This window comes from Spea bombifrons, chromosome 1 (assembly GCF_027358695.1).
Source record: "Spea bombifrons isolate aSpeBom1 chromosome 1, aSpeBom1.2.pri, whole genome shotgun sequence".
Classification (NCBI taxonomy): Eukaryota; Metazoa; Chordata; class Amphibia; order Anura; family Pelobatidae; genus Spea; species Spea bombifrons.
Genome location: NC_071087.1, coordinates 81,244,677 through 81,266,554, shown reverse-complemented (window position 1 = coordinate 81,266,554; position 21,878 = coordinate 81,244,677). Strand labels below are relative to the sequence as shown.

The 21,878-nt window shown below is 39.8% G+C and overlaps 2 protein-coding genes across 2 annotated transcripts; one reads left to right on the top strand and one right to left on the bottom strand.

Moving 5' to 3' along the window:
- The first annotated feature begins 1,287 nt into the window (after positions 1-1,287).
- Positions 1,288-17,224, top strand: MAP1S (microtubule associated protein 1S). The gene is made up of 7 exons (XM_053465583.1): positions 1,288-1,402; positions 3,161-3,262; positions 4,621-4,703; positions 8,011-8,154; positions 8,228-11,351; positions 13,969-14,210; positions 15,141-17,224. Exons 1-7 carry the CDS (start codon positions 1,288-1,290, stop codon positions 15,294-15,296), a joined length of 3,966 nt encoding a protein of 1,321 aa, XP_053321558.1. The 3' UTR covers positions 15,297-17,224.
- Positions 17,225-18,681: 1,457 nt separating this feature from the next.
- On the bottom strand, positions 18,682-21,514 carry LOC128473909 (cocaine- and amphetamine-regulated transcript protein-like). The gene is made up of 3 exons (XM_053456135.1): positions 21,363-21,514; positions 20,109-20,192; positions 18,682-18,824 (listed from the first exon to the last, which is right to left on the bottom strand). The coding sequence occupies exons 1-3, from the start codon at positions 21,492-21,494 to the stop codon at positions 18,717-18,719; spliced, it is 324 nt and encodes a 107-aa protein (XP_053312110.1). The 5' UTR covers positions 21,495-21,514; the 3' UTR covers positions 18,682-18,716.
- Positions 21,515-21,878: the final 364 nt, after the last annotated feature.

The window sequence follows — 21,878 nt, the reverse complement described above, 5'->3', positions numbered from 1 at the left end:
TTTACACCACTTGATCAAGCTATTGGAATCTTTTTCCTTTTAATCTGAGGTGCTTTGGTGTTTGAGATACGAACAAGTGAAATGTGGAAAGGGAGATCTCCTAAACACATATGCTTGGTGGTTAGGCTGTGCCTTTCCACATATACACATTTTATTCTAGAAAACCCCATGGCATGGCTTTATGAAGTGCGCTATGTAGCATTCAACAGAGGAAGAACCTGAAAGGTCAGAAAGGAGTTGTTTTGCTATTTTCAAGAAGTATAGGCATAACTGGGAACTTGCTGGCTCCAGAGCCCCCTTGCGGCATGCGGGTAGCAGGTCCCGCTGATGTTGGTGGCCGCTCTCGCTTGTTGGAGGAGAGTAGGCGTGCAATAACATCACTCCTGCAACCCTGGAGTTCCACCCTAGTGACCGACACTTCACCCGGAGTCTCTAGACAAAACTTGGAGAGCTCCCAGGCATGGGTATCGAGCCTCTATATTACCATAACTGGGAACTTCTTCTCTCCGGCTACCCTTGCGGAACGTGGCCAGGATTGCCTGCTGATATCGGTGGGCGGTCCCATGATGTCTGTCGGAGTTCCCACTGATGTCAGGGACGATCCCACTGATGTCAGTGGGAAACACCCCATTTAAAGGGCAAATGGGTGGGGATGGGGCATGTCAAGACCCCGCTCCCTGGAAGATTCGGGTGTAAACCCTGAGAAGCGGTGATTCACACATTGGTCAAACCCGGAGAGTTCCCAGGTATGCATATTACCTAAAGTGTTTATCCTTCAGTTCAGCTCCTTTTTAGCATCCTCGCTTGATGCAATGCAGTTTATTGAACATCAGATAGCAACATTTGTACAGATGTAACGAATCTCATGTTTTATTACTGGAGCCAGACATTGTACATTGTTATGTCTAGGCATCAGCCCCTTTGCTGCTACTCTAGTCTTATAAATGTTTGCCTTACTCGGGTGAATTACTAATTCTTTAGTATTTACATTGATTACACATTGTTTCTACAAAATATAAACCATGAGGTCAACAATGGCAGACTTCAGCTCAGCTCTGCAGATAACAGAAGTCTATGGGGGGGGTGACATGTTTTTGTCAGTGCTAACGTTGGGCATCATGCTGTATGCTCAAATTAAAATATTGGTTATTGCTCTGGATTTTCCCCTTTAAGCCTCGAGAGGGCGTGTATGCCCTCCGGTGGGTGTGCCCAGATTGGTGCCCGCTTCTGAATGGCCGGCGCTGACTTCATTCCCGTGCTTCTTTGCGTTCCTATGTCACAGGCAAGATGGCGGCGATTCAGGCGGGTCCTGGGTGTCCGCGGTTCTCTGCTTTGGTACTTTGCGGGGAGAGCCGTCGGGGCCCCGGACTGATTGATAGAGCAGTTAGCGAACTGAAGAGAGGTGAGTGGTCGCTGAAGCTGTGTATGGGGGATATTAAGCATGACGGGCTGTGTATACAATATGTGTATGCGAGCATCAATCTTCATTAGCAGTATGTGTTCATGTATACACTAGACTGGTGCATTCACGTGTCTATGTGCAATCTAGTGCGCCTGCACTGTGCTTACCTTCCTGTTATCCGGTTTATAGTACGTGGGATGTGTCCTGATTCTCAGTACGGAGTTTGCGTAGCCATTGAACTAGCGCCGAACGCAAATTCTAAAATGCTTTCATAAGCCTTGTATCCCATAATCCTACTCTGTCAAAGAAGCAAAAGCATATGTGAGCTTCTCACACGTCTCTCCCTCTCTGTTTTATTTTTAGCAAATGTCAACAAATGTTTTCAGAAATGTCCTCCAAATTACTGTAAGCTCCTCAAATCATAATTTAGCACAGTGGCCCAGACGGTTAGTTGATGTAAGTTTTCCTGTTAGAAATAGGCTTTTGTGACTCATGAGAATAACAGACTAACCCTTTAGTAGTTTAAGGATTATTACAACCTACTGCGTGACCCTATTTCTTAGTAGGGCATAGTGAATGCTTGTAAAGATTTATCCTTGATATACGGACAGTCGTTACATTATTAGGATGAGGTCTATGTTGTGTATTGTTGGTATAACCAAATCGAGGACCGGTCTGGTGCTTCAGCGCCACACTTTAAAGTGTCTTCAGTCTTTCAACTTCATAGAATGAAGGGCTCCCCTTAACAGGCTGCTACCACTGCTTGGCAACTAGGTAAAGGGCTTGCTGTTGGTGATCTGCCAACTTTGCCACTTTGTATGTGGGCAGCTGCTTTCTAAATGTACACAAATATTTTATGTTTAAAACTAGATAAAATGGTGGACCAAAAAAATAAATAAATAAAGCTCTTCTCCAGAGTCATCACTTTAATACATATGATCTCTGAGAGGACCCTTTACATTTTTGTGATATCCCACTTGAAAACGCATGGGGGAATTTTGCAGAGTCTCAGAATTCCTGGGAGCTTTATAGCGCTGCTTCTTTTTAGAATACTTATTCAATTACTCCCATATTATGCTAATGTGCGTTATTACGGTATTTTTTGAGCAAGCTGCGGTATTGGGGTTATTAGTTCAGCGCTTCCTTCCTCCTGCATGTTAACTGCAGTTGGGTAGCATTCTTAAGTTGTGCTTGGTGGTAATACAGCCGCGTGGTCCATCTCCATGGCGACAATACCATAGTTGATGTTAAGAGGTTGTTGCTTCTACACTCAACAGAATGCAGGAATGTATTCTGTTTATACAGTGCTTTAACTTAAATTGCTTCTTATTTTATTTGTTCTGAAATTAAATATTTAAATTAACCAGCGAGGAATTATTCTGTTTTTGTTATTCATGGCATAATTAAACATTTTTATATATAAACAGTCCCCTGTTTATGCATTAAATTGGTTAACTTTGGTAAGGCTCTCCAGCTAGGAGAGGTCCTAGAGAATGGCTTTCAAGATAGAATGCTGTAGGAACCTGTCAGTTAAGTTCTTAACATAGGCATGCTGTGCTTCATCTCATTTAAAGGATAGGCCTTAGCTATTAAGTGTTTTCTCATTGTAGAAATGTGAAGAATTTTGTAGTGCTAGCATTTTTTTTTTCTTTTTCTAAATCCATGCTCCCCAAGCCTGAATAAGTTTGTTAAAAAAAATAAAAAAATGTAAAGATTGTTGCATTGCCTTCTTTTTCTCTCCCTTTTCCTTTTCTTTAGGTTTCTGTTCTTGGGATGTAGACCCTTCCTCCTGTAACTTGGATGACCAGCTGAAACTATTTGTGTCCCGTCACTCTGCCAGTTTCTCCTCTGAAGTGAAAGGTATGAGCCTCCTAAACTCTTCATTATTTGCAGCCAGAGCCCCATGACATGCAAAAAGCACATTTAAGTCTCGTCGCCAGTGGATTTTATTTAACTTCTGCTTTTTTGTTCTGTTTATGGAAGTTGCCTTATGTTAGTGGACAGCATTTGTAAATACATACGGACAAGTCTTTTAGTTTAAAACTCTCTGCGCTGACGGATGCTACTGTGCGTGTGCAGGAAACATATTTGTGTGTGTTTTCTGCTACACTACACGTAGGCTGTTGGTGGGCAAGACTAGACTGGCTGTTATTTCTCAGAAAAATAGTGGAAACATTTTTTGGGACGCTTTTATTGGGGTACATTTAGAGACCATGTGGAAATGGAACTGAATTGTATTATCTTTTATAGCATTTGTGACACGTCTATAGGTAATTATTACAGATATTCTATATGGTCTATAAATATTCATGTAATCGTAAACAAATGTAGTTGGTGCAGTCAGGCGTAATCCATGTGCCATGCTCTGAAAGCTTCTTCTGTCCTTAACATTTCCATCTAATGCTCAACTGATAAGCTTTAGAATAGTCTACTGACAATCTGCCTGTCTTTTGGGCAATTCCAGAAATAGACATGGTCTTGCCCTATCCTGAGGGTAAGGTTTTCTTTATAAGAGATTTCTTTCATAAGTGTATCCAGATAAAAATTGTGGAAATAATATAAACGTTCAAATTCAATTATTCTGCATCTGCTCCTATGTGCTGCTAGATTAACTAATTTTTTTGTATGATTGTTTCTGTATTTTAATTTAACCAACTCTACTCTGAGCTTTCGTTTGACAGGTAGAAACAGACTAAAGAAGAGAGAACTTTTTGTCTTGTTTTCCTTATAATGTATAAACGGTTGTATAATGTGATTGTGATTACTCTAATATTCCAAATCTAGGTTACCTAAAAAGTTAATATTTTTGGGCAATGTATTAAAGCTGAAGCAACCATTTTTTATTTTTATACTTGTGCTTTGTAAGACATTTTGCCAAGTCACTCCTTTCCACGGTTGCTTGGATTGTGGCGATCTGCTTGATTATTTACAATACTGTACAGCAAGATGGTGGGTTTTATCCTGTACCTTAATATGGTCTCAATGGGTTGAGAAACCCATTTATCTTGGGGACTTTAAGGTCTTTCTGTGTAACCCAGATTGATGAGCATTGTTCAAGCAGAGAGCCCGATTGAGGATTTTCTAATTCTAGAATTTTGTTTCTAGGAACTGGTTTTTACAATCTTTAAAAACTTTTTTTTTTTTTTTTTTAATTTAAATGATTTACTGTCTGTGGAGCAGGGAACCTTTAAAAATCTCATGATCTTTCACTGTAACAGGACAGAGAAGCCTATATCATATGGGAGATGCCTTAGAGACACTAGTTCTGATTAATCCTTCTAAGAAGTCTGTATGTAATGAGGTACAGTATTTTTTTTTTCTCATTTGTCTTAACATCTTTCTCTGTGAGCTGAGTGCTGTGATAAAGAATAACTTTAGCTGTTTAAAAATATTATATTTAGCTGTCTAACATAGACAAATTGACTTTGGCATATAAGAATCATTCTGTCCAGATTTCCTGATGTACAGGTCTCTGACCTTAAGTGACCCATGGTCTTGTATACATGCTCACTGTATTAACCTCTACTGATGGGAGGATTTACCACCTTGTCAGTGAAATAAAATTATATTAAACTATGACCTTAAGTCTTAACATTTGTCCTCCTTTGAAATGAATGCCCATCCTTGACTTTGTTAAATCTCTTTATGCATTTAAATGTTTGTCATTCTCTCCTGCAAGCTTTAGTTGTTCCTCATGAGTTTTATTCTGCACACCGATCTCAATTTAGTAGCCCTTCTCTGAACTTCATGACACATCTCTGGTCACGCCTCACCTAGGCAACTGTGTAAAGTGCCTTAACCACCTATTATTTACATATTAACATAGGCTTGTGTCTTTTCTGACCTAAATTACAACCTTGCTGTTGTGTAGAGGAGGATTTTTAATTAGGGATGCACCGAAATGAAAATTCAGTTCATTCATTCACTTGGCTGAAAATGATCCCCCCCCCCACACACACACACACACACACACACACACACACACCTGTAAAAGAAAAAAAAAAACACTCCAAAATTCAATCAAAAATCAATCGAATATATAATATATGTTAACCGATATATATAATATATTTGGTTGAATTTGTCTGTCCAATTTTAATAACATCAAAATTGGACAAAAAAATGTAAGTATATAACGGCAATCACACTTCTGTCATGCCAAGTCAAGCAGCACATGCTGGAATCTTGGTATACCTGGACATGATAGCGGTGTGACTGCTGTTAGCAATCCTATATATTTAATATAGCAATCACACTCCTATCATGCACAAGCAGCCAATACATGCTGAAACCTGGCTAGCTGCCCCCCTTGTGTATTGATGCTGCCAGCAGTATGGGGTCTGCACATCACTTACAGCCCCCTTATGCCATACACCTCTCCCCCCACAACTTCACATCCATGCTATCACACTCATTCATATGCTCATTTGTTAATTCACAGATACTAATCATTCAGATGCTCATTCATTCCCTCAATCACGCATACTTATTCATAACCCTACCCCCCACTTCTTTACCTGAACTGCAGATCTCTCGCTCGCAGACTTCTGCAGAGGCCCTGTTGCTTCCCTCTGTGTTGCTCGCAACTTCTTTTGTCCTGCCCAGGGGAAGCAAGGTGACAGAGGGGTTCTCACTCTGTCGGCAGCGAAAGCAGAAATGTAAACAAAAATTAAGAATAAACAATACAGTGAGCTCTGTTATGTAACTGACGTCAACAGCATGCTTAAGATGTATGGGATCTCTATCCATGTTGCACAAAATACAGTGAAATCAAAAATCAGAACCAAAAAAATCCTTTACATCCCATTGGCATAGCACTAAACGTAAAAACTATAACTCTTTCACTAACTTCTAAGCCAGAAGTGGTAAACACTATCTATAGAGTACCATGTAAGGGGTAGATTTGACCCTCTTGAACTTAAAGAATGTGTGTAATGAGGGGATGTTCCTGAGCATAAAGAAGAAATTCTAAGAACTGCAAAAACAAGTGTGTGTGTGTGTGTGTGTTTGTATAATACCGTATTTGCTCGATTATAAGATGACCCCCCAAAATCAAAATATTAATTTAGGGAAAAAAAACAAAAAGCCTGAATATAAGACTACCCTATAGGAAAAAAAGTTTTACTAGTAAATATTAATTCATGTAAACTAATTTTCATATTTAATAAAAGCTATGATTGAGAAAAATGTTTTTTATTTGCCAACCTGCCCCCCCCAGTTATGCACATCTGCCCCCAGGCTTGCCACTCTGCCCCCAGAAATGCCTTATACCCCCCTATTTGCCACTGTGCCCCATGATATGCCTTTTAACCCCCTATATGCCCCTCTGCCCCATGATATGCCTTATGCCCCCACTCTGGCATATAGGGGGTTAAAAGGCATATCATGGGGCTGAGTGGCATATAGGGGGTTAAAATGCATTTCTGGATATATATATATATATATATATATATATATATATATATCTCTAACAGCAATCACACTCCTATCAAGCCAAAGCAGCCAGTACATGCTGGAACCTGGGGATGTTAGAAGTGTGATTACAGCCTCCCTATGCCATGCTACCATCCCCACCCCCTTACACATCCATGCTATCACACACACTCATTCACAAACATTTAAATACTCATTCATTCCATTAATCACACATACACACACGCTCAAACCCCCCCCACCCCCTTACCTGAACTGCAGATCTCCCACTCGCAGACTTCTGCAGGGGCCCGGCTGTGCGAGCAACTTCTCTGGCCCTGCCCCCAGAGGAAGGAGGGGGAGGTAGAGTTATGTGAGGACTGTGCTAGCTTCCTGTTTCCTGCTGCTAATAGCAGAGATGCTGCTCGCGATCAAAGCCCGGTAAGCAGCACGCCCGAAGCAGAATTAGGTCTAATTAGAAGATGACCTCAATTATAAGACCAGGGGTATTTTTCAGAGCATTTGCTCTGGAAAAAACCTCGTCTTATAATCGAGCAAATACGGTATATAAAATATATTTCTTTTACATACTAGCACTCTTTCAAAACATTCTTGTTCAAAATAAACAAAACAATTTATCATTTATGTGGGTATATCAAACATGGAAAGGAAAATCTTGATTAACCTAACATAGTTTAAAAAAGAAAAAAAGCACTAGTTACTTGCAGATTTTTTTTATTTTTTTTTGTATATCATATAGGTCATTTTTAAAAACAAAAAATTAACAAATCAATTTACTGATGCCTGAGCTACCCCACTAGCAACTAAGCCACACTCTGCATATCCACTAGTAACTACAATCTTTTGTCTATCACTACAATGACTTACTGAAATCTAGTAGTCCATCTACAGCTCAACCCTGTTTTTTTTTTCAGATTTTAAAATGTATTGGGTGTACCTCACATTTTCAGTTCTTAGCAAGTCATGTACACATCCCCTTGGGATCTTGACATCTAGTTGGCTTCAGTGGAATGCACAGTTGTTTATGCAAACCTGATATCTGCAGAAAATCTCACTTCTTTCCACCTGCTGTAATACATCTGTGTGCAACGCACTTTTTTTCCTTTTGCTAATCAAGCATTCTCTCTTCAGATTGAGATCACATACTTACTATTGTTATATCCCCTCCCCCATAGATACGCAATCTGCTATGCCACACGTCAAAACACAAGCTTCTTATTTTTGCTGGCCCTTTCCTGGAGCTTACTGGGGAGATTCTTCTTCAAGAAGGTGGTGGGTTTTCCATGGAAGACTTTATTCACATTTTTACGGACAAGGAGGTAAGTCAGTTTCCTACACCTACATTTAAAATGTAAATTAAAAAAACAAATAAAACTCCCTTTTTCTCAACAGATCGGAAACACCCTCAGCTCATCTGACCCATCTGCTCGTGTCAGCTTAACTGTGATCTGTCCCCAAGACTGGGATGTTTGCCAACTGGATCAAGGCAGCCTTCAGGATTTCATAGAATTAAAGTTTAATGTGGACCAAGTTGTTCCGGAGACAGAAGGACTGCAAGAGTTAGCGGAATACTTATCAGAATCCCTTGAACCCCCTTCTCCTTTCGAGCTGCTGGAGCCCCCATCAACTGTGGGTTTTTTAAAACTGTTTAAGCCATGCTGCTATGTCTTCCCTGGAGGGAGAGGGGATTCTGCATTCTTTGCAGTCAGTGGTTTCAATATGCTGGTGAATGGAGGTTCAGACACTAGGTCTCCATTCTGGAAGCTGGTACGTCATTTGGATAGGATAGATTCAATACTTGTAACACACATGGGCATAGACAGCCTACCTGGGATAAACAGTTTTCTTCAGAGGAAGATTGCAGAGGCTGAAGATGATGCCTCTCAAGGGCAACCAACGAATGAAGAGTGGTTAAAAAACCTGGTTTCTCCAGAGATAGGTGTGGTTTTTCTTAATGCTGCTGATAAACTAGTTACTAAAGATGAAGTTACTAATGTGGTGAAGGGCCGTGAAGAGGCCGCAATCACTCTCCAGTGCTTAGAGAAACTGGGTGTACACCCAGAGCCATTATTCAGAACCAATGGGCCTACTGTGGAGCCAACTATTCTTTTCCAGAAGATGGGTGTTGGAAGACTGGAAATGTACATCTTGAATCCTGTGAAAGGCAGCAAAGAATTTGAAGTCTTTACCAAACAATGGAATGGTGATGAGCTGAACAAAGGTTCTGATTTGCCCATTAGTTGTGTCACTTCTGCTTGTGTCTTGCTGGTCTGGCATCCAGCTTCTCCCTCTGAGAAGATTGTACGAGTGTTATTCCCAGGTTGTACTCCCCAAAACAAAATCTTGGAAGGCCTGGAAAAATTGCGACACTTGGAATTTCTGAAGGCTCCAGTAATGACACGCAAGGATCTGGAGCTGACTGCAATCAACCAACCAGATAGATTTGGTGCGAAACCCAGGCGGACGGAGAGCAAGGAGAGTGTAAAATCTGGGTCAGGCAGGCTTAGTGTTGAATCCAGGGTTCCACTGGGCAGAGAGAAACCAGTGAAATCTGAGCGTAAAGAAGTGAAGCCAGAAGGCAAAGAACGCAGCAAAACAGAAGCTGTTAAGGATTCGGGAGCAGATGGAGAGAAGATAAAGGATGCTAAAGGCAAAACTGAGGGTTCCTCTGAGAAACAGAAGGCTGATTCAAGGTTAAAGACCAATAAAGAGAAAGCAACAATGAAGAGAGATCAGCAAAGAGAGGAAAAGAAGCCCTCCGTAAAACGAGAGGAGAATCAAACCGATAAAAAGGAAGTAGCAAAACATGAACCTAAGAAGGATTTGCGACATTTAGTTAATGATGGAAAAGTAGAGACTCCAAAAAGAGACATGAGAGATTACAAAGGAGAAGAAAGCAAAACTGCAAAAGGTGGTGGTAAAGACCAGAGAAAAAGTATCAATGCACTAGCCGATACCCGGAAGCCTCTATCCAAGGTTGGCTCTCTTAAGAAAGATGTAGGAGGAACAAAAAAGGATGTTGCTGCAGTTTCTAAAGTAGTAGTTAAGGGCAAGCCTCCAAAGAAGACGCCTAGCGGAGAGCTAGTCAAACAGTCAACAGTGAAGGAAGCTGTAGTGGAGACAAGTGTACCACATTTGTCCAACTCTCCTGAAGGGACCCAAGAAACGAGTAAAGACTCTGTCAAACCTGTTGTTCACGAAGAACATTCCCACATTGCAGATATGCATCTGCCTGCTTGTACAGAGAACAGATTGTGTCCAGAAGATCTGGAGAGCCCATGTGGTTTCCGTTACCTCGAAACGAGCCCACTCAAAGGCCTGGTTCCAGTATCGCCGCTTGCTAAAACACCTCGGAGTGAATTAAGTGTAAATTTTGATCTTACGCCAACAGCCCTTGAAGTGCCGGAGAAAGGCAGAGAAGCCCTAGATGATCACTGTGGGAGCTCTGAGGAAAAGACTCTAGAGATGGCTTCTCCGGTAAGTTCAGGGCATTGTTCACCAGCAGTGGTGGATCAGAATGATGGTCAGCCTATTCTGTCAGGAGATGGCAAGAATGTGAGCTCCTCCTGGCGAGCACCCCCCAAGTCATCTCAAGAAAATTCAAATTCTTCGCAGGGTAGGCAAACCAGTTGTTTGTCTTTGAGTCCATTCTGTGAAGATGTGCCTGATGTATCACCAACCATTACCACCCCATCTCTTCCCGCTGAGGTGGGCTCCCCCCATTCCACAGAGGTGGATGAGTCCCTGTCTATCTCTTCCTTTGAGCAAACACTCCCACCAGTTAATGAGTCACCTAGTGATGTCTGTCCGCAGTCACACACTCCAAACAAAGGGGCTCTAACCCTGCCAGTATGTCCTTCAAAGCCTTTGGAATATGAGGGACAGTCTGAAAGGTCTGCATCACCTCATGATGTTGACCTATGTTTGGTGTCACCATGTGAATTTGAGCATCATAAAGTTGATGCTTTGCTAAGCCCTAGAGATAGTGACAGTGACCCCTCTCAGGAGCTAGCCAAGCCGTTATGCTCCACTGATAAGAATGTACCTAATGGTCTGGAGACACCCCCTACTTCAGTCAGTGAGTCTCTGCCAACTATTTCTGACTCTGGACCTGAGGAATATCCTTCTATTGCTATTGATGGGGAGTCAGAATCTGAGGCTGACAATACCCCCAGGCATTTAGATCCTCTACCTGCACCTCTGCAGGATCCCCTTCCTCTTCCACCACAGCCAGGGACATGTATGGTTGACCCAGAAGCCATGCCGTCCAACCCTGTGGAAAAGAAGAATCTATCCCGCCCTTCATCCGCCTCCAATATTAAGGCTGATCATTTGAAGACACCTGGCATGTCTGCTAAGGCAAGGATTATGATAGAGCGAACAGGGAAGGCTACTGGTGGTCGAGCTGAAGCAGCCGATAAAGGAGTACGCTCTGGAACGGAGTCTCGACCAGCTACAGGCAGACGAAGCATTGGGAATGTGAAGTCATCTCCAGGAGCAGTCCGTTCTTCAACAGGTTGGTGATACAGTATGTACTTCACATATCTGTGTTGGCTTTATGGCCTGAGTCATGTTTAATTGCTGCTTCTTTCTACTTGTGTTGCCTTTTGTAGGGTACATGCACAAAGGGGCAATCACATCCATATTACAATTATTCCAGGTTTAAAGCCAAGTGGTTTATGCGTTTTGGAATGTATGGTTATTTTTAATGTAGCCCTGAACCTTGCTGTGTGTCTCGATTCATTTCAGCCTACAATCACAGCAACCTACTGCAATAAGTTGATGCTCAAATGTGCTTCTAGAGTATTCAGAAATACCTAATTTAGCGTATTGGCCCGAATATAGGCCGCACCCCCACTTTAAAGACTTAAAGTGGGGGTGGGGCCTATATTTGGGGTCTAGCGCCCGACGCCCGGGAGGGGAGTCCCGGCAAGGGAGATTGTTAAAGCACATCGTGCAGACATGCCGGCAGCGGAGGTCGTTTACGCGCCGGTGAACGTCTGCACGATGTGCTTAGACAATCTCCCGTGCCGGCACTGGAAGTTGTCTACGCGTATTGCGTAGCTGTCCCCTGCCGGCCCCGCAAGACACATGGGAGTCTTCTTTGGTAAGTCGTGGGGGGGGCACATCTTGGGGGCAGAGTGGCAGCGTATCTTGGGGGGGGGCAGAGTGGCAGTATATATCGGGTGGAGGGCAGAGTGGCTGTATACATCGGGTGGAGGGCAGAGTGGCAGCATATCTATTCTACGTTTTTTTTTTAAACCAAGAAAAAAATTTCCTTTAAAAAAGCACCTAACTTTAAGGGTGCAGCCTATATCCGAGCCAATACGGTATATAGAATTTCCATACTTTCCCAGCACTTATAGGGAACGTACTATAAGGTGTACATCATTCTTTACAAAGCCATAGAATTTTTACATTAGGTATGAGGGAATTGCAACTCTAATGTTAAACAAATCAAAAATACCCGCAAAAGTATATATTTCTGTAAAGCGGACAACTCGGACAAATCGTATCAGAGGTATTTGGACACTCTTCACGCAGCTATTTGGCCACCAATCACTGTCAAAGGTAGCCGCAGAAATTATTTCCTGCGCTTTCTTTCCCCACCAACACTTCTGTGTTGCTTAGTTTTTTGTTTGTTTTTTCACACAGGGTATGTTTTGCGGCAGAGAAACCCAGCCAAAACTGTTTAGCTGCATCTGCTAATTAGCGAAATACCCCACATCCTTAGTTTTTGTTCTTTCTAGAGTGCCATAGCCATCCCTTACATATAGTACCCTATAGAGTAGTATTTTTTATATTTACGGGGTAATGGGTATGGTGGTTGTGAATAGGGGCAAGGAGGACCTTTTTAGATGTTGCATTGGGGCAATCGGCTTGTAAGGGTTTTTTTTTTTCTTACAAGTTCCCCCCCAAAACTCCCAACTCAGAACATTTGACCCTCTGGAAGGACATACTTTTTTTTTTTTTTATTTATTTTTTTTTATTCATATCTTATAACAATAGAATAACACACATTCACAATACAACGACCAAAACATCAACATAAAAAAAAAAAAAAGAAGAAAGAGAAAAAGAGGATTATGGAAGAAGAAGGAGAAAATATATTTCTAAATTGTCTAGCTTCCTGTCATCCAACGTTCAGAATTTCAGAGTTTCAGAGAGGGGGAAGCCTAGTGCCATACATAAATTTATTTCTAATGTCAGGGCAGCTCGTCTTGCTGTAGCATCAACAAACAATTCTCCCATATTTTATATTTTTCTAAGGAAATCATATTCATTCTGCCAATCCCCATTTCCATTTGGAATTGATATTTTAATTGCTTTGTAAACTTTAACCACTCAAATTCCCTCTTCTGCTTCCACTCTCTAGCTATAATTTTTTTTGTTGCTAAACAGCAATGTATTGTAAATGCCGTCTGGGACTGAGTTAGAGTAGGCCAGTTCATATGTAATAGAGCTGAAGCCGGGGAACTAGGAATAATTATATTGCCAACCCTCTTTAAATAGTCTAGTACATTATTCCAAAATTTATTAACTTTTTCACAACTCCACCAAATATGTAAAAATGTTCCTTCAAATGCTTCACATCTCCAACACATCTTATTGTTTTGTGGAAACATACAAGCTAATCTAGTTGGTACATAGTACCATCTATTGGTCAGTTTATAATGCGTTTCTAACAAAGATAAATCATGTACCCATTTTATAACTTTATGCGTATGTCTATTCCATTCTTCTCGTACTATCTGTATGTTTATTTCTCTTTCCCATTTTGGAATACTAACAATCGTTGCTAAGGACACATACTTTTACAGCATCTCACCCTCCCTTATCAGATCTGCGCAGCAACACCCCCCCCCTCTCCTGCCACACAACATTGAATTCTATAATTCTATGTGTTGTTTTGCTCAGAAATGTTCTAGACTTGAGAAAGGGAGAAAAGCTCCCAAAAGCTAGTCACTCCAAAATTCTGTTAGTCCACTAAAAAAGGTAACAAGATATTCTGACGCCACTGGACTAATACGGCTACAACCTCTACACTAATATATGTATATCACACACAGCTAAAATGTTGGTTATTTCTTTGTAGATGTTGCCTTCCATAACTTTTTAACATTATTTTCCAGCCTCCCTTCATGGCAAACCTCCCCAGTCCAGCTCCCCTTCTCCACCACCTGCACCAGTGTATGTTGAACTTGCTTACTTGCCTGGTGGGCATGGGGCCTTCACAGTTGAAGAGGAATTTTTCAAGAGGATACGCTCTTCATGCTATGTGATGAGTGGTGATGACCCTGCCAAGGAAAAGGTCACTCGCAAAATCCTTGATTCCCTGCTTGCTGGAAAAAGCTACTGGCCACAGGAAGTGCAGGTCTGTCTTCACTATTTTACCCTAGTGATAAGAAACATATGTTGTATAAAATGTATTTCATAAAGAAGGAGGTCAATCAGTTTCAACTCTTAATTCCTTTGTGAGGGGTGTTTTTTTTTTTTTTTTTTTTAACCTTTTACTTAAGGAGTTTTTATAGCAATTTATTTTAATTTATTTTATAGCGCCCTCAAATTCCGTAGCGCTATACAATGGGTAGACAGGACATAAGTAGTATGTAACATAACAAATTGGCTTACAGAGACAACAGGTGAGGAGGGCCCTCCTCAAACAATTTTACTCTCCTTGTTTAAAATCTCCTGGTGAGATCTGACCAAAGATCTGTAAAGCGACAGAGCGAAAACCCAGCATGTTGCTTGTTTTTTCTTTTCAAATGTTTTTATTAGTTTTTTTTCAAAAAGCATTTTTGTAACATTACAAATACAAAATTATACATGAATTTAACAGCATAGTCTGAATAAAAATCCTGCTTGTTTTTCTGATACATTATTTCCTGCTTACTCTTTAAGTACCCCACTTCTGTAATCACTCAGAACAGTACCCCAGTTCCATATTATGCTTTAAAAGAATGCATTTTGGACAAAAAAAATCCTAAATGGCAGCTGCCACCCTATCAAACATTCTAATTCACTTTAATAGTGATTTGGCTTATTCCATCAGTAGTATCTACGCTATTTTGGACAAGATAGCTTTTTTTTTTTTTTTTAAAGACTTGTATATTGTGCACTTGTAATGTCTGCTTGTGTTAATGTAGTATTGGCAAATACATTTTTGTAATATGAACATAGTCTTTATATGGATAGCATATGTGTGACCCATTGTGTTGAAACAAAAGCAGATCAGTGTGCATGAATTTAGTACGGTATCAAAGCACAATTGCATAAATTATATACATTTCTTTTTCACTTGCAGGTGACCCTGATTCCAACCTTTGATTCACCTGTTGTTCACGAGTGGTTTCAAGGAACACATACACAACAGCAATGCTTGGGTATCTCTGTTTTGGACAGTGCCAACAGTGTGTCCATGCAGGGGGAAACCTTTCCTGCTTGCAAATTGGAATTTTAAACCCCCCATCTGTGATATTCTCTTTAATGTTGTGCTTTTTTATGATATGTTTTCAGGGCATTCATACCCTGCTTATCTGCCTCCATGAGAGGAAGGAAACATTTTTGCACACTTAAAAATAATGTTGCTTCCTTGCACGTTTCACTCCAGAACCTCGCGTCTCACTAGTGGCAATGCAGAATTGTTTGCTTTTCACCTTCCCACATTTCATCCAGCTACATGAGAGAGGTTGCGTTAACCTGCCAGTTTCCAATGTTTACATGTAATACTCCCACCTTTTGACTAGCAGCATTTTTACCCCATTGTTCAAGAAGCAACAGGACACATTTGTTTATCTCTTTCCCTATTTGAATGAAGGAATATGACTTCTGTAGCCTGAGCACTTCAACAATTTGGTGGGGGAGAGGTCGTAACAGTATACAAAATTACATTTTGGTAAATATTTCGGTGCCATTGGAAATTCTCTCCAATTTAACCTCCTACAGCAATATTTTGAGGTTGGATTAGTTTTAAAACTTGCTAAAACAGGATTTTTAATACATCTGTTACATTGCGAGCTGTAAAGGTCAAATACTTGTGACATTTTTGTGTTTGCACTACGCATAACATTGCCCTGTCACCGTTCATTGTTCTTTTTATGGCGTGTTTTTAAATTGCATTTATTCACACACCATTTATTGTAATTTGTAGTTGTGTTTTGTAAAGCACACTCCCAAGATGGGAACGGTAGACTATCTCAATAAGCAAGAGGACACGATGAACGAAAAATAATGCAGGTGACTAGAGAGGCTAAATAGTTTTTTTTGGGGGGGGGTTTACAGGTTACAGTTCATCCACTTGAACTTGTAGCTGAAGTATAGAGCTAAACATGCTTGCTGCATGTACACACTTTAATATTTTGGACATAGTGTGTGTATATCAGTCTCCGACATGAGTGAAAAAACCCTTTACGTGTTTGTAGAAGATTAGCTGTTAAAACATTTCAATCTAGCTAAGGTTACAGCGGGTATCAGGATGAGCGTTGGTGTTCTTGACATTCCATGGACCCAGTTCTAGCATCCTGCTGTATACCAAAATATATTTAAATTGTATACTATACACTGAATGCTGTGACCCTTTTTTTTTCTCTGAGAAATGGTGTGAAAAATACTAAAATAACACTGTTAACTTGTTAAGGATCATTATATTATGAAGGTTACTTTTTTCAATTACTTGTAACATCTCATGGTAAAACACTACACTGTTCACATTTTGTGATTGTGGACATAAGCTGTTGATCTTGTAATGCTATTTTATTTTCAGGTGGTATATGAAGGATTATTCTCTCCATCTCCATGGTCTGTGAATGGAAATAAAGAGTGCGGTTATTTGAACCTAAAATAAAAAGTCAGTCATTTCCCTAGAATGTTAAAATTAAGGGTGTTCTCTGTTGGCACAGCCATTGCTCACACGGAGTAAGGGCGAGTATCTACATTTCTATGGTTAGGTTCAGGATACTCCTCTGTAAGTAAATAAATGTTGCCATCAGCAATGTATTCTGATATACTAGTGTGGATGTTGCCCAGATGGACAGCCTTGATGTGGACGATTAGCCACTAAAGCCAAAATGTTTAAATGAGATTCATATTGTGAATTCACGTAGCTTGCAATAGATGAGCAAATAAAAAAAAAAAAAAAAAATTCCAATGTGAACAAATGCTGGTCCTCTTTATTTTACACTAAAGAGTACTGGGTGGCTGTGTAGAAAGGAATTGGTTTTATTATAAACAATACAATATTATGTGTGTGTGTGTGTGTGTTTTATGTATGTATATATATTCGTTCTTGTAGTCCTGCCTGATACGTGTGTCTCCTTCTACCCTGTGTGTGACAATGATATATTAATATATATTCTATATAATAAAGAATGTCAAATATTTTGGATGCCACGAGGTAGCATGGGTAAAATTTCTTGCTTCACATATTAACATTTTGACAAGTTTAGATAAAAAAAAAAAAAAATAACTTTTCTTCTATTTGGTTTCCTGATCGAAATTAGTAAAATCTTTTCCTTGTCATCAACAACAAATATAGTAAGCACTATAGGAAAGTCAGAACTAACACCCCCCCTCTATTATTGACTCTAGAGAACAATATTTTATTTGCAGGAAGGCAATTTCCACACACCCTGTGGTAGAATTAGTTCACGGAAAGAGTTAACATAGTAGCATTAGAAATACCCTGGGTTGTGTAATTTTCATAATGTTTTGACTGGGTAAATTGAATTGGGCGGCTTCAGAGATGTCTGAAATAGGACATGGGGCAGAATAACCAGATGTCAAAATTCCAAGTTGGATAAACTGAATTGAGCATGTCCCAAATGTGACCTTTTAGTCCAAGAAACGACCCGACATGGGTGTTATCACTGTACTCGCGAGATGTTGCTGAACGCATTGGGGTGTTGTGTCACATATAACGAGCTGTACATTTATACCTGAAGTACAATGTGCGTGAAAAGAAACACAAAGGTTGCAACCGCAAAGTTTAGTGCATGAAAAGAGTTAACATACTAGCATTTGGAATATCCTGGGTTGCCTAGTTTTCAAACATATATGGTTTGATGGGGTAAATTGAATTGGCCCACTTCAAAGATGTCCCAAATAGGACAAGAGTGCAGAATGACCAGATTTGAAAATTGGATTTGAAATAGCGATATGCTATTGGCTCACATTTTTTTCTAAATTTTATATTTTTTTTAATAGTAGATTTGATATGATCAAAATAATATCTAAAGCCGCTTGTATTGTGCAGGTGATGTTCTCTGATTTAATATCAAAGACCCCCAGTTATAAGTGATGCGGTAATTAACCCATTCCATGACGAAAGTTTGATGGATCCAATATGTTATATGCATTTATTTAAAAAGACACGAGCAGAAACAACATTCTCAACAGCTCTTGTGATCACCCCTATAACTACTCAGAATTAATGCACAGGTACTTACAATACAATGCAGATATTCTCAACTATTCCCCAAATCCTATCACCACACTGTGCAAGTTTACAGTTCCTCCACACATCAGCACATGTGACTATAAGTAGCTTGAATCTGAACGCTAGATATTGTATGATCCTTAGGTGATCATGTGGGGAGATTCTGAAAACATGCACTGTAGGGGCTGCTTAAGAACTGACTAACAAAATCTAATATAGAGGAGCTCATTTGAGGGCAGAGAAGAGATCATCTTACAAGTCTATCCGGTGTAACAATTTGAGATTCAGGTGGAAATTGCTACCTACTGGATTAAGAAGATTACGTCTTCTTAAACAGAGTAAAGAATTGCGAATAAAGGAATATCGGTAAAAAAGAGAGAAACCCCTAATGGATGTTTAATCTCTTGTTCCCTTGCAATATTTCTCCAACTCCTTGCTGTAATTATTTCACAAGCATTTCAGAATGTAGAAGTTGCAGACAGTCCCTCTTGGGCAATTGCAGAGCTTTCCTATACGTGCCCCTTTCCGCACTGCACACTGCTCACCAGCATCACACTGTGGTTGAAAGAGGAGGATAATTAGTATCACAAGCATAGAATTATTATAGAGAAATAGCAGCGGAGAATCCCAGTAAATGAATACCAGATCAGCGGACCAGTAATGAAGAGCGTCACAGATTTGTGCAAGATTTGTAGTGTTTCTTGAAATAAATTTGAAAACGACTACTTTTACATGAAACCTTCCAATAGTAGTCTCCTGGAGACTATCAATTTGTTGCAGATATAAATTATCAAGTTGCTATTTCACAGAAAAATTGGTAGGTTTTCTGATAATTATCATTACGTGTTTGTTTGTTTTTTTAGTAAATCTAGCTCTGGCTACTTCTAGTGCGAAATCCTGCTGAGTTGAGTGTACTCTAAGAGGACATCGTTTGTTCAAGATCGTTATTATTATGATCTTACATTTCTACAGCACCAACAATCTATGCAGCTCTTCTGACAATAAACACATTCAAAGACAAACCAATACTTTAGGTAAAGAGGGCCCTGCTTGTAAGCTTACAATCTAGCTCAATTTGAGTTCCATAGAATTTAGCTTTACACTTAAGTTGCCTGAAAATCAGTGTGGTTTATCCACATTTTCATTTTAATGCACCAATGCTTGTTTCTCACAAGCAGTTTTTCTCATGCATTAAGGCTATATGAATTATCAATTCCCAGCAGGTTTCTCATAGTAGATCTCTGTTTAAACCACACAGATCGCCTGCTTGCTAAATACAGAGCTTTTCACAAAATACATTAATGGCACTATTTTCAAAACAAACTTCATTACAGAGCATTGCTAGAATACCATACCTGACCCTCATGGACACGGACAAGTCTGTGTATCAATGTTTTCCCTACTCGTAGCCAGATGTGTCTACTCTTTATTGTTATATAATAAATAACAAATGCATAAAACCTTACTATGACAGTAGTAATGTACTCCACATATTTTAGGATTTCCTGAATTTTGTGATATTACATCATTTATCCCTTGAATAAAGTTGCACAAGTATGTCTATATAACGTATAATAAATAAAACATGTTAAGTTTTTCTTTATTAAGGTGTATGGCTGGGTTACCACTGCCACCCTCTCTTTTACATAACAATGAAGGAAAGGGTTTGTGGCCAGCCTGCCCCTTTGTGATAGAAATTGCTAAAAGCGAAGGAGCCAGTTTCATTGATTACTATTATTTGGTTCACAATGGTATTTATAAATATAGTTATTTTTTTTCAATATCCTTGTGTTACTGTTTGTTGTTAAAACACAAAGGGCAAGTTATGACACCTCTTACCGATGGTACCCATCCCAGCTTTTTGTCCAAGGGAAGTATTCGTTTGCTCTTCAGCTTCTCCAGAACTTCTTGTAAAGCCTCTATCTGAGTGGTAAAGGAAAAAAAGGCCATCACTAAAACCTAAAAAAAAAGCATTCTTTTTTTTTTTGTAAAATTTTTTATTAGGCAGATTGAAAACATACAGATATATAACCTACAAGAAATTATCATATACTGAACCGGTTGACACACAATAACTCTCAGGTGGGATACCCTTACATGGGTCCCGGTGGCTCCATGGGTACCCATCTGGGTATGTTGATGTGTCTGGCTGAGTATGCTTGTGTGTCTGGCTATGTTTGTTTATCTGACTGTGGGTATGTTAGTGTGTCTAAGTGTGTTAGGTTGTGTCTGGGTATATTAGTATGTATCTGTGTGGGTATGTTAGTACGTGAACATGTATCTTTGGATGTATTATTGTGAGTGCCTGGATATTTTAGTGTGAGAATGTGTTTGGGTATATTAGTGTGTGTGTCTGGCAATATGTCTGGCTATGTTAGTAAAAGTGTGTTTCTGGGTATTTTAGTGAAATTGTGTGTGTGTCTGAGTATGTTAGTGTGGGAACATGTGTCATTGGGTATGTTTGTGAGTGTGTGTCTGGGAATGTTCATATGTGAAAATTTGTCTTTGAGTATGTTAGTGTGCAGTGTGATCAGCACTCATGCATAGCGATTTCATCCTTAATGGGACTCATCAACATAAGGTTGGATACTGGCTTATTTCTTGAGGCTTAGATCAATACATGAAGCACACACAACATAAGTTTTGGGGTTAAACTGAACCCCTCCACATACAATTAAGGGTAGCAGAAGCATTATTAAACACTAATATGCAACCACCAGACAAGCCCAACGCACCATGACATTGTAAGCATCCAAAATCACCATACGGCCTGTGCCTACAGTAGCCAAAAAAGCACATTCTTTTCATGAGACAAGATGTGATGAATCATGAAGTCTAATTCTACTTCTGTTGGAGTTTATATTTTTCCACCTCCCTCCAAGGTCACAATCTGTTCTATAATATATAAAAACAATTTACTTATATTTAATAAGGATTACTCAAAGATAATAAACAGAAATAAATACAATATCTGTAGATATTGTGTCAAAAGTGTCAGAAAATGTCACACATGTAGACACTACAGTGCAGTGTTATTCCCCAGGAGGTATGCACATAAATCAAGTGAAATGGAAATGCATCGGATGCTCTTACCAGTTCTTTCTCTTCCTGGCTGTTGTTCTCTGAGATCTCAGTAGACCTGACAACCACTGACTCCTCAGTGCACACCATAAGCATGAGTAGAGCGAGGGTGATGCAGATTAGAGGTACTCTACTGCTAGCCATGGTGCTGATTATGGGTTCCTATCTCGTCTGAGTTGTCCATGGTGCTGATCGACCTTTTATAGCTTCTTGTTAACCACACTGACTATTATGTGTTTAAAGGCACATTAATTCCCCCACCCATACACAAACTTTCTTGTTTGTTTACATATTACCGCTCTTCCTGACAATCTTATTTTCCTATTAACCCATTGACTTTTACAGTCAACATCTGAAATGTATCTTAATATTTATTTATTATAGGACACCCCAGCTAGACCCTTGGGATGGAAAATAGATTGGAAGGTGGGAGGTTGTGTAGGCAAAATATAATTAAAATCCATTATGTGTTAAAATTGATGCCTAACCCCTTTGCTTTTGGGTATTTACACTGTGCTTCTATTTAGA

Coding starts and splice junctions, on each gene's coding strand:
- MAP1S (XM_053465583.1), top strand. CDS start 1,288: ATGGCGGCGATTCAGGCGGGTCCTGGGTGTCCGCGGTTCTCTGCTTTG. Junction 3,263..4,620: donor TTTCTCCTCTGAAGTGAAAG/GTATGAGCCTCC, acceptor TCACTGTAACAG/GACAGAGAAGCCTATATCAT. Junction 11,352..13,968: donor AGCAGTCCGTTCTTCAACAG/GTTGGTGATACA, acceptor ATTATTTTCCAG/CCTCCCTTCATGGCAAACCT.
- LOC128473909 (XM_053456135.1), bottom strand. CDS start 21,494: ATGGCTAGCAGTAGAGTACCTCTAATCTGCATCACCCTCGCTCTACTC. Junction 20,193..21,362: donor GCCAGGAAGAGAAAGAACTG/GTAAGAGCATCC, acceptor TTTACCACTCAG/ATAGAGGCTTTACAAGAAGT. Junction 18,825..20,108: donor AGCTGGGATGGGTACCATCG/GTAAGAGGTGTC, acceptor TTTCAACCACAG/TGTGATGCTGGTGAGCAGTG.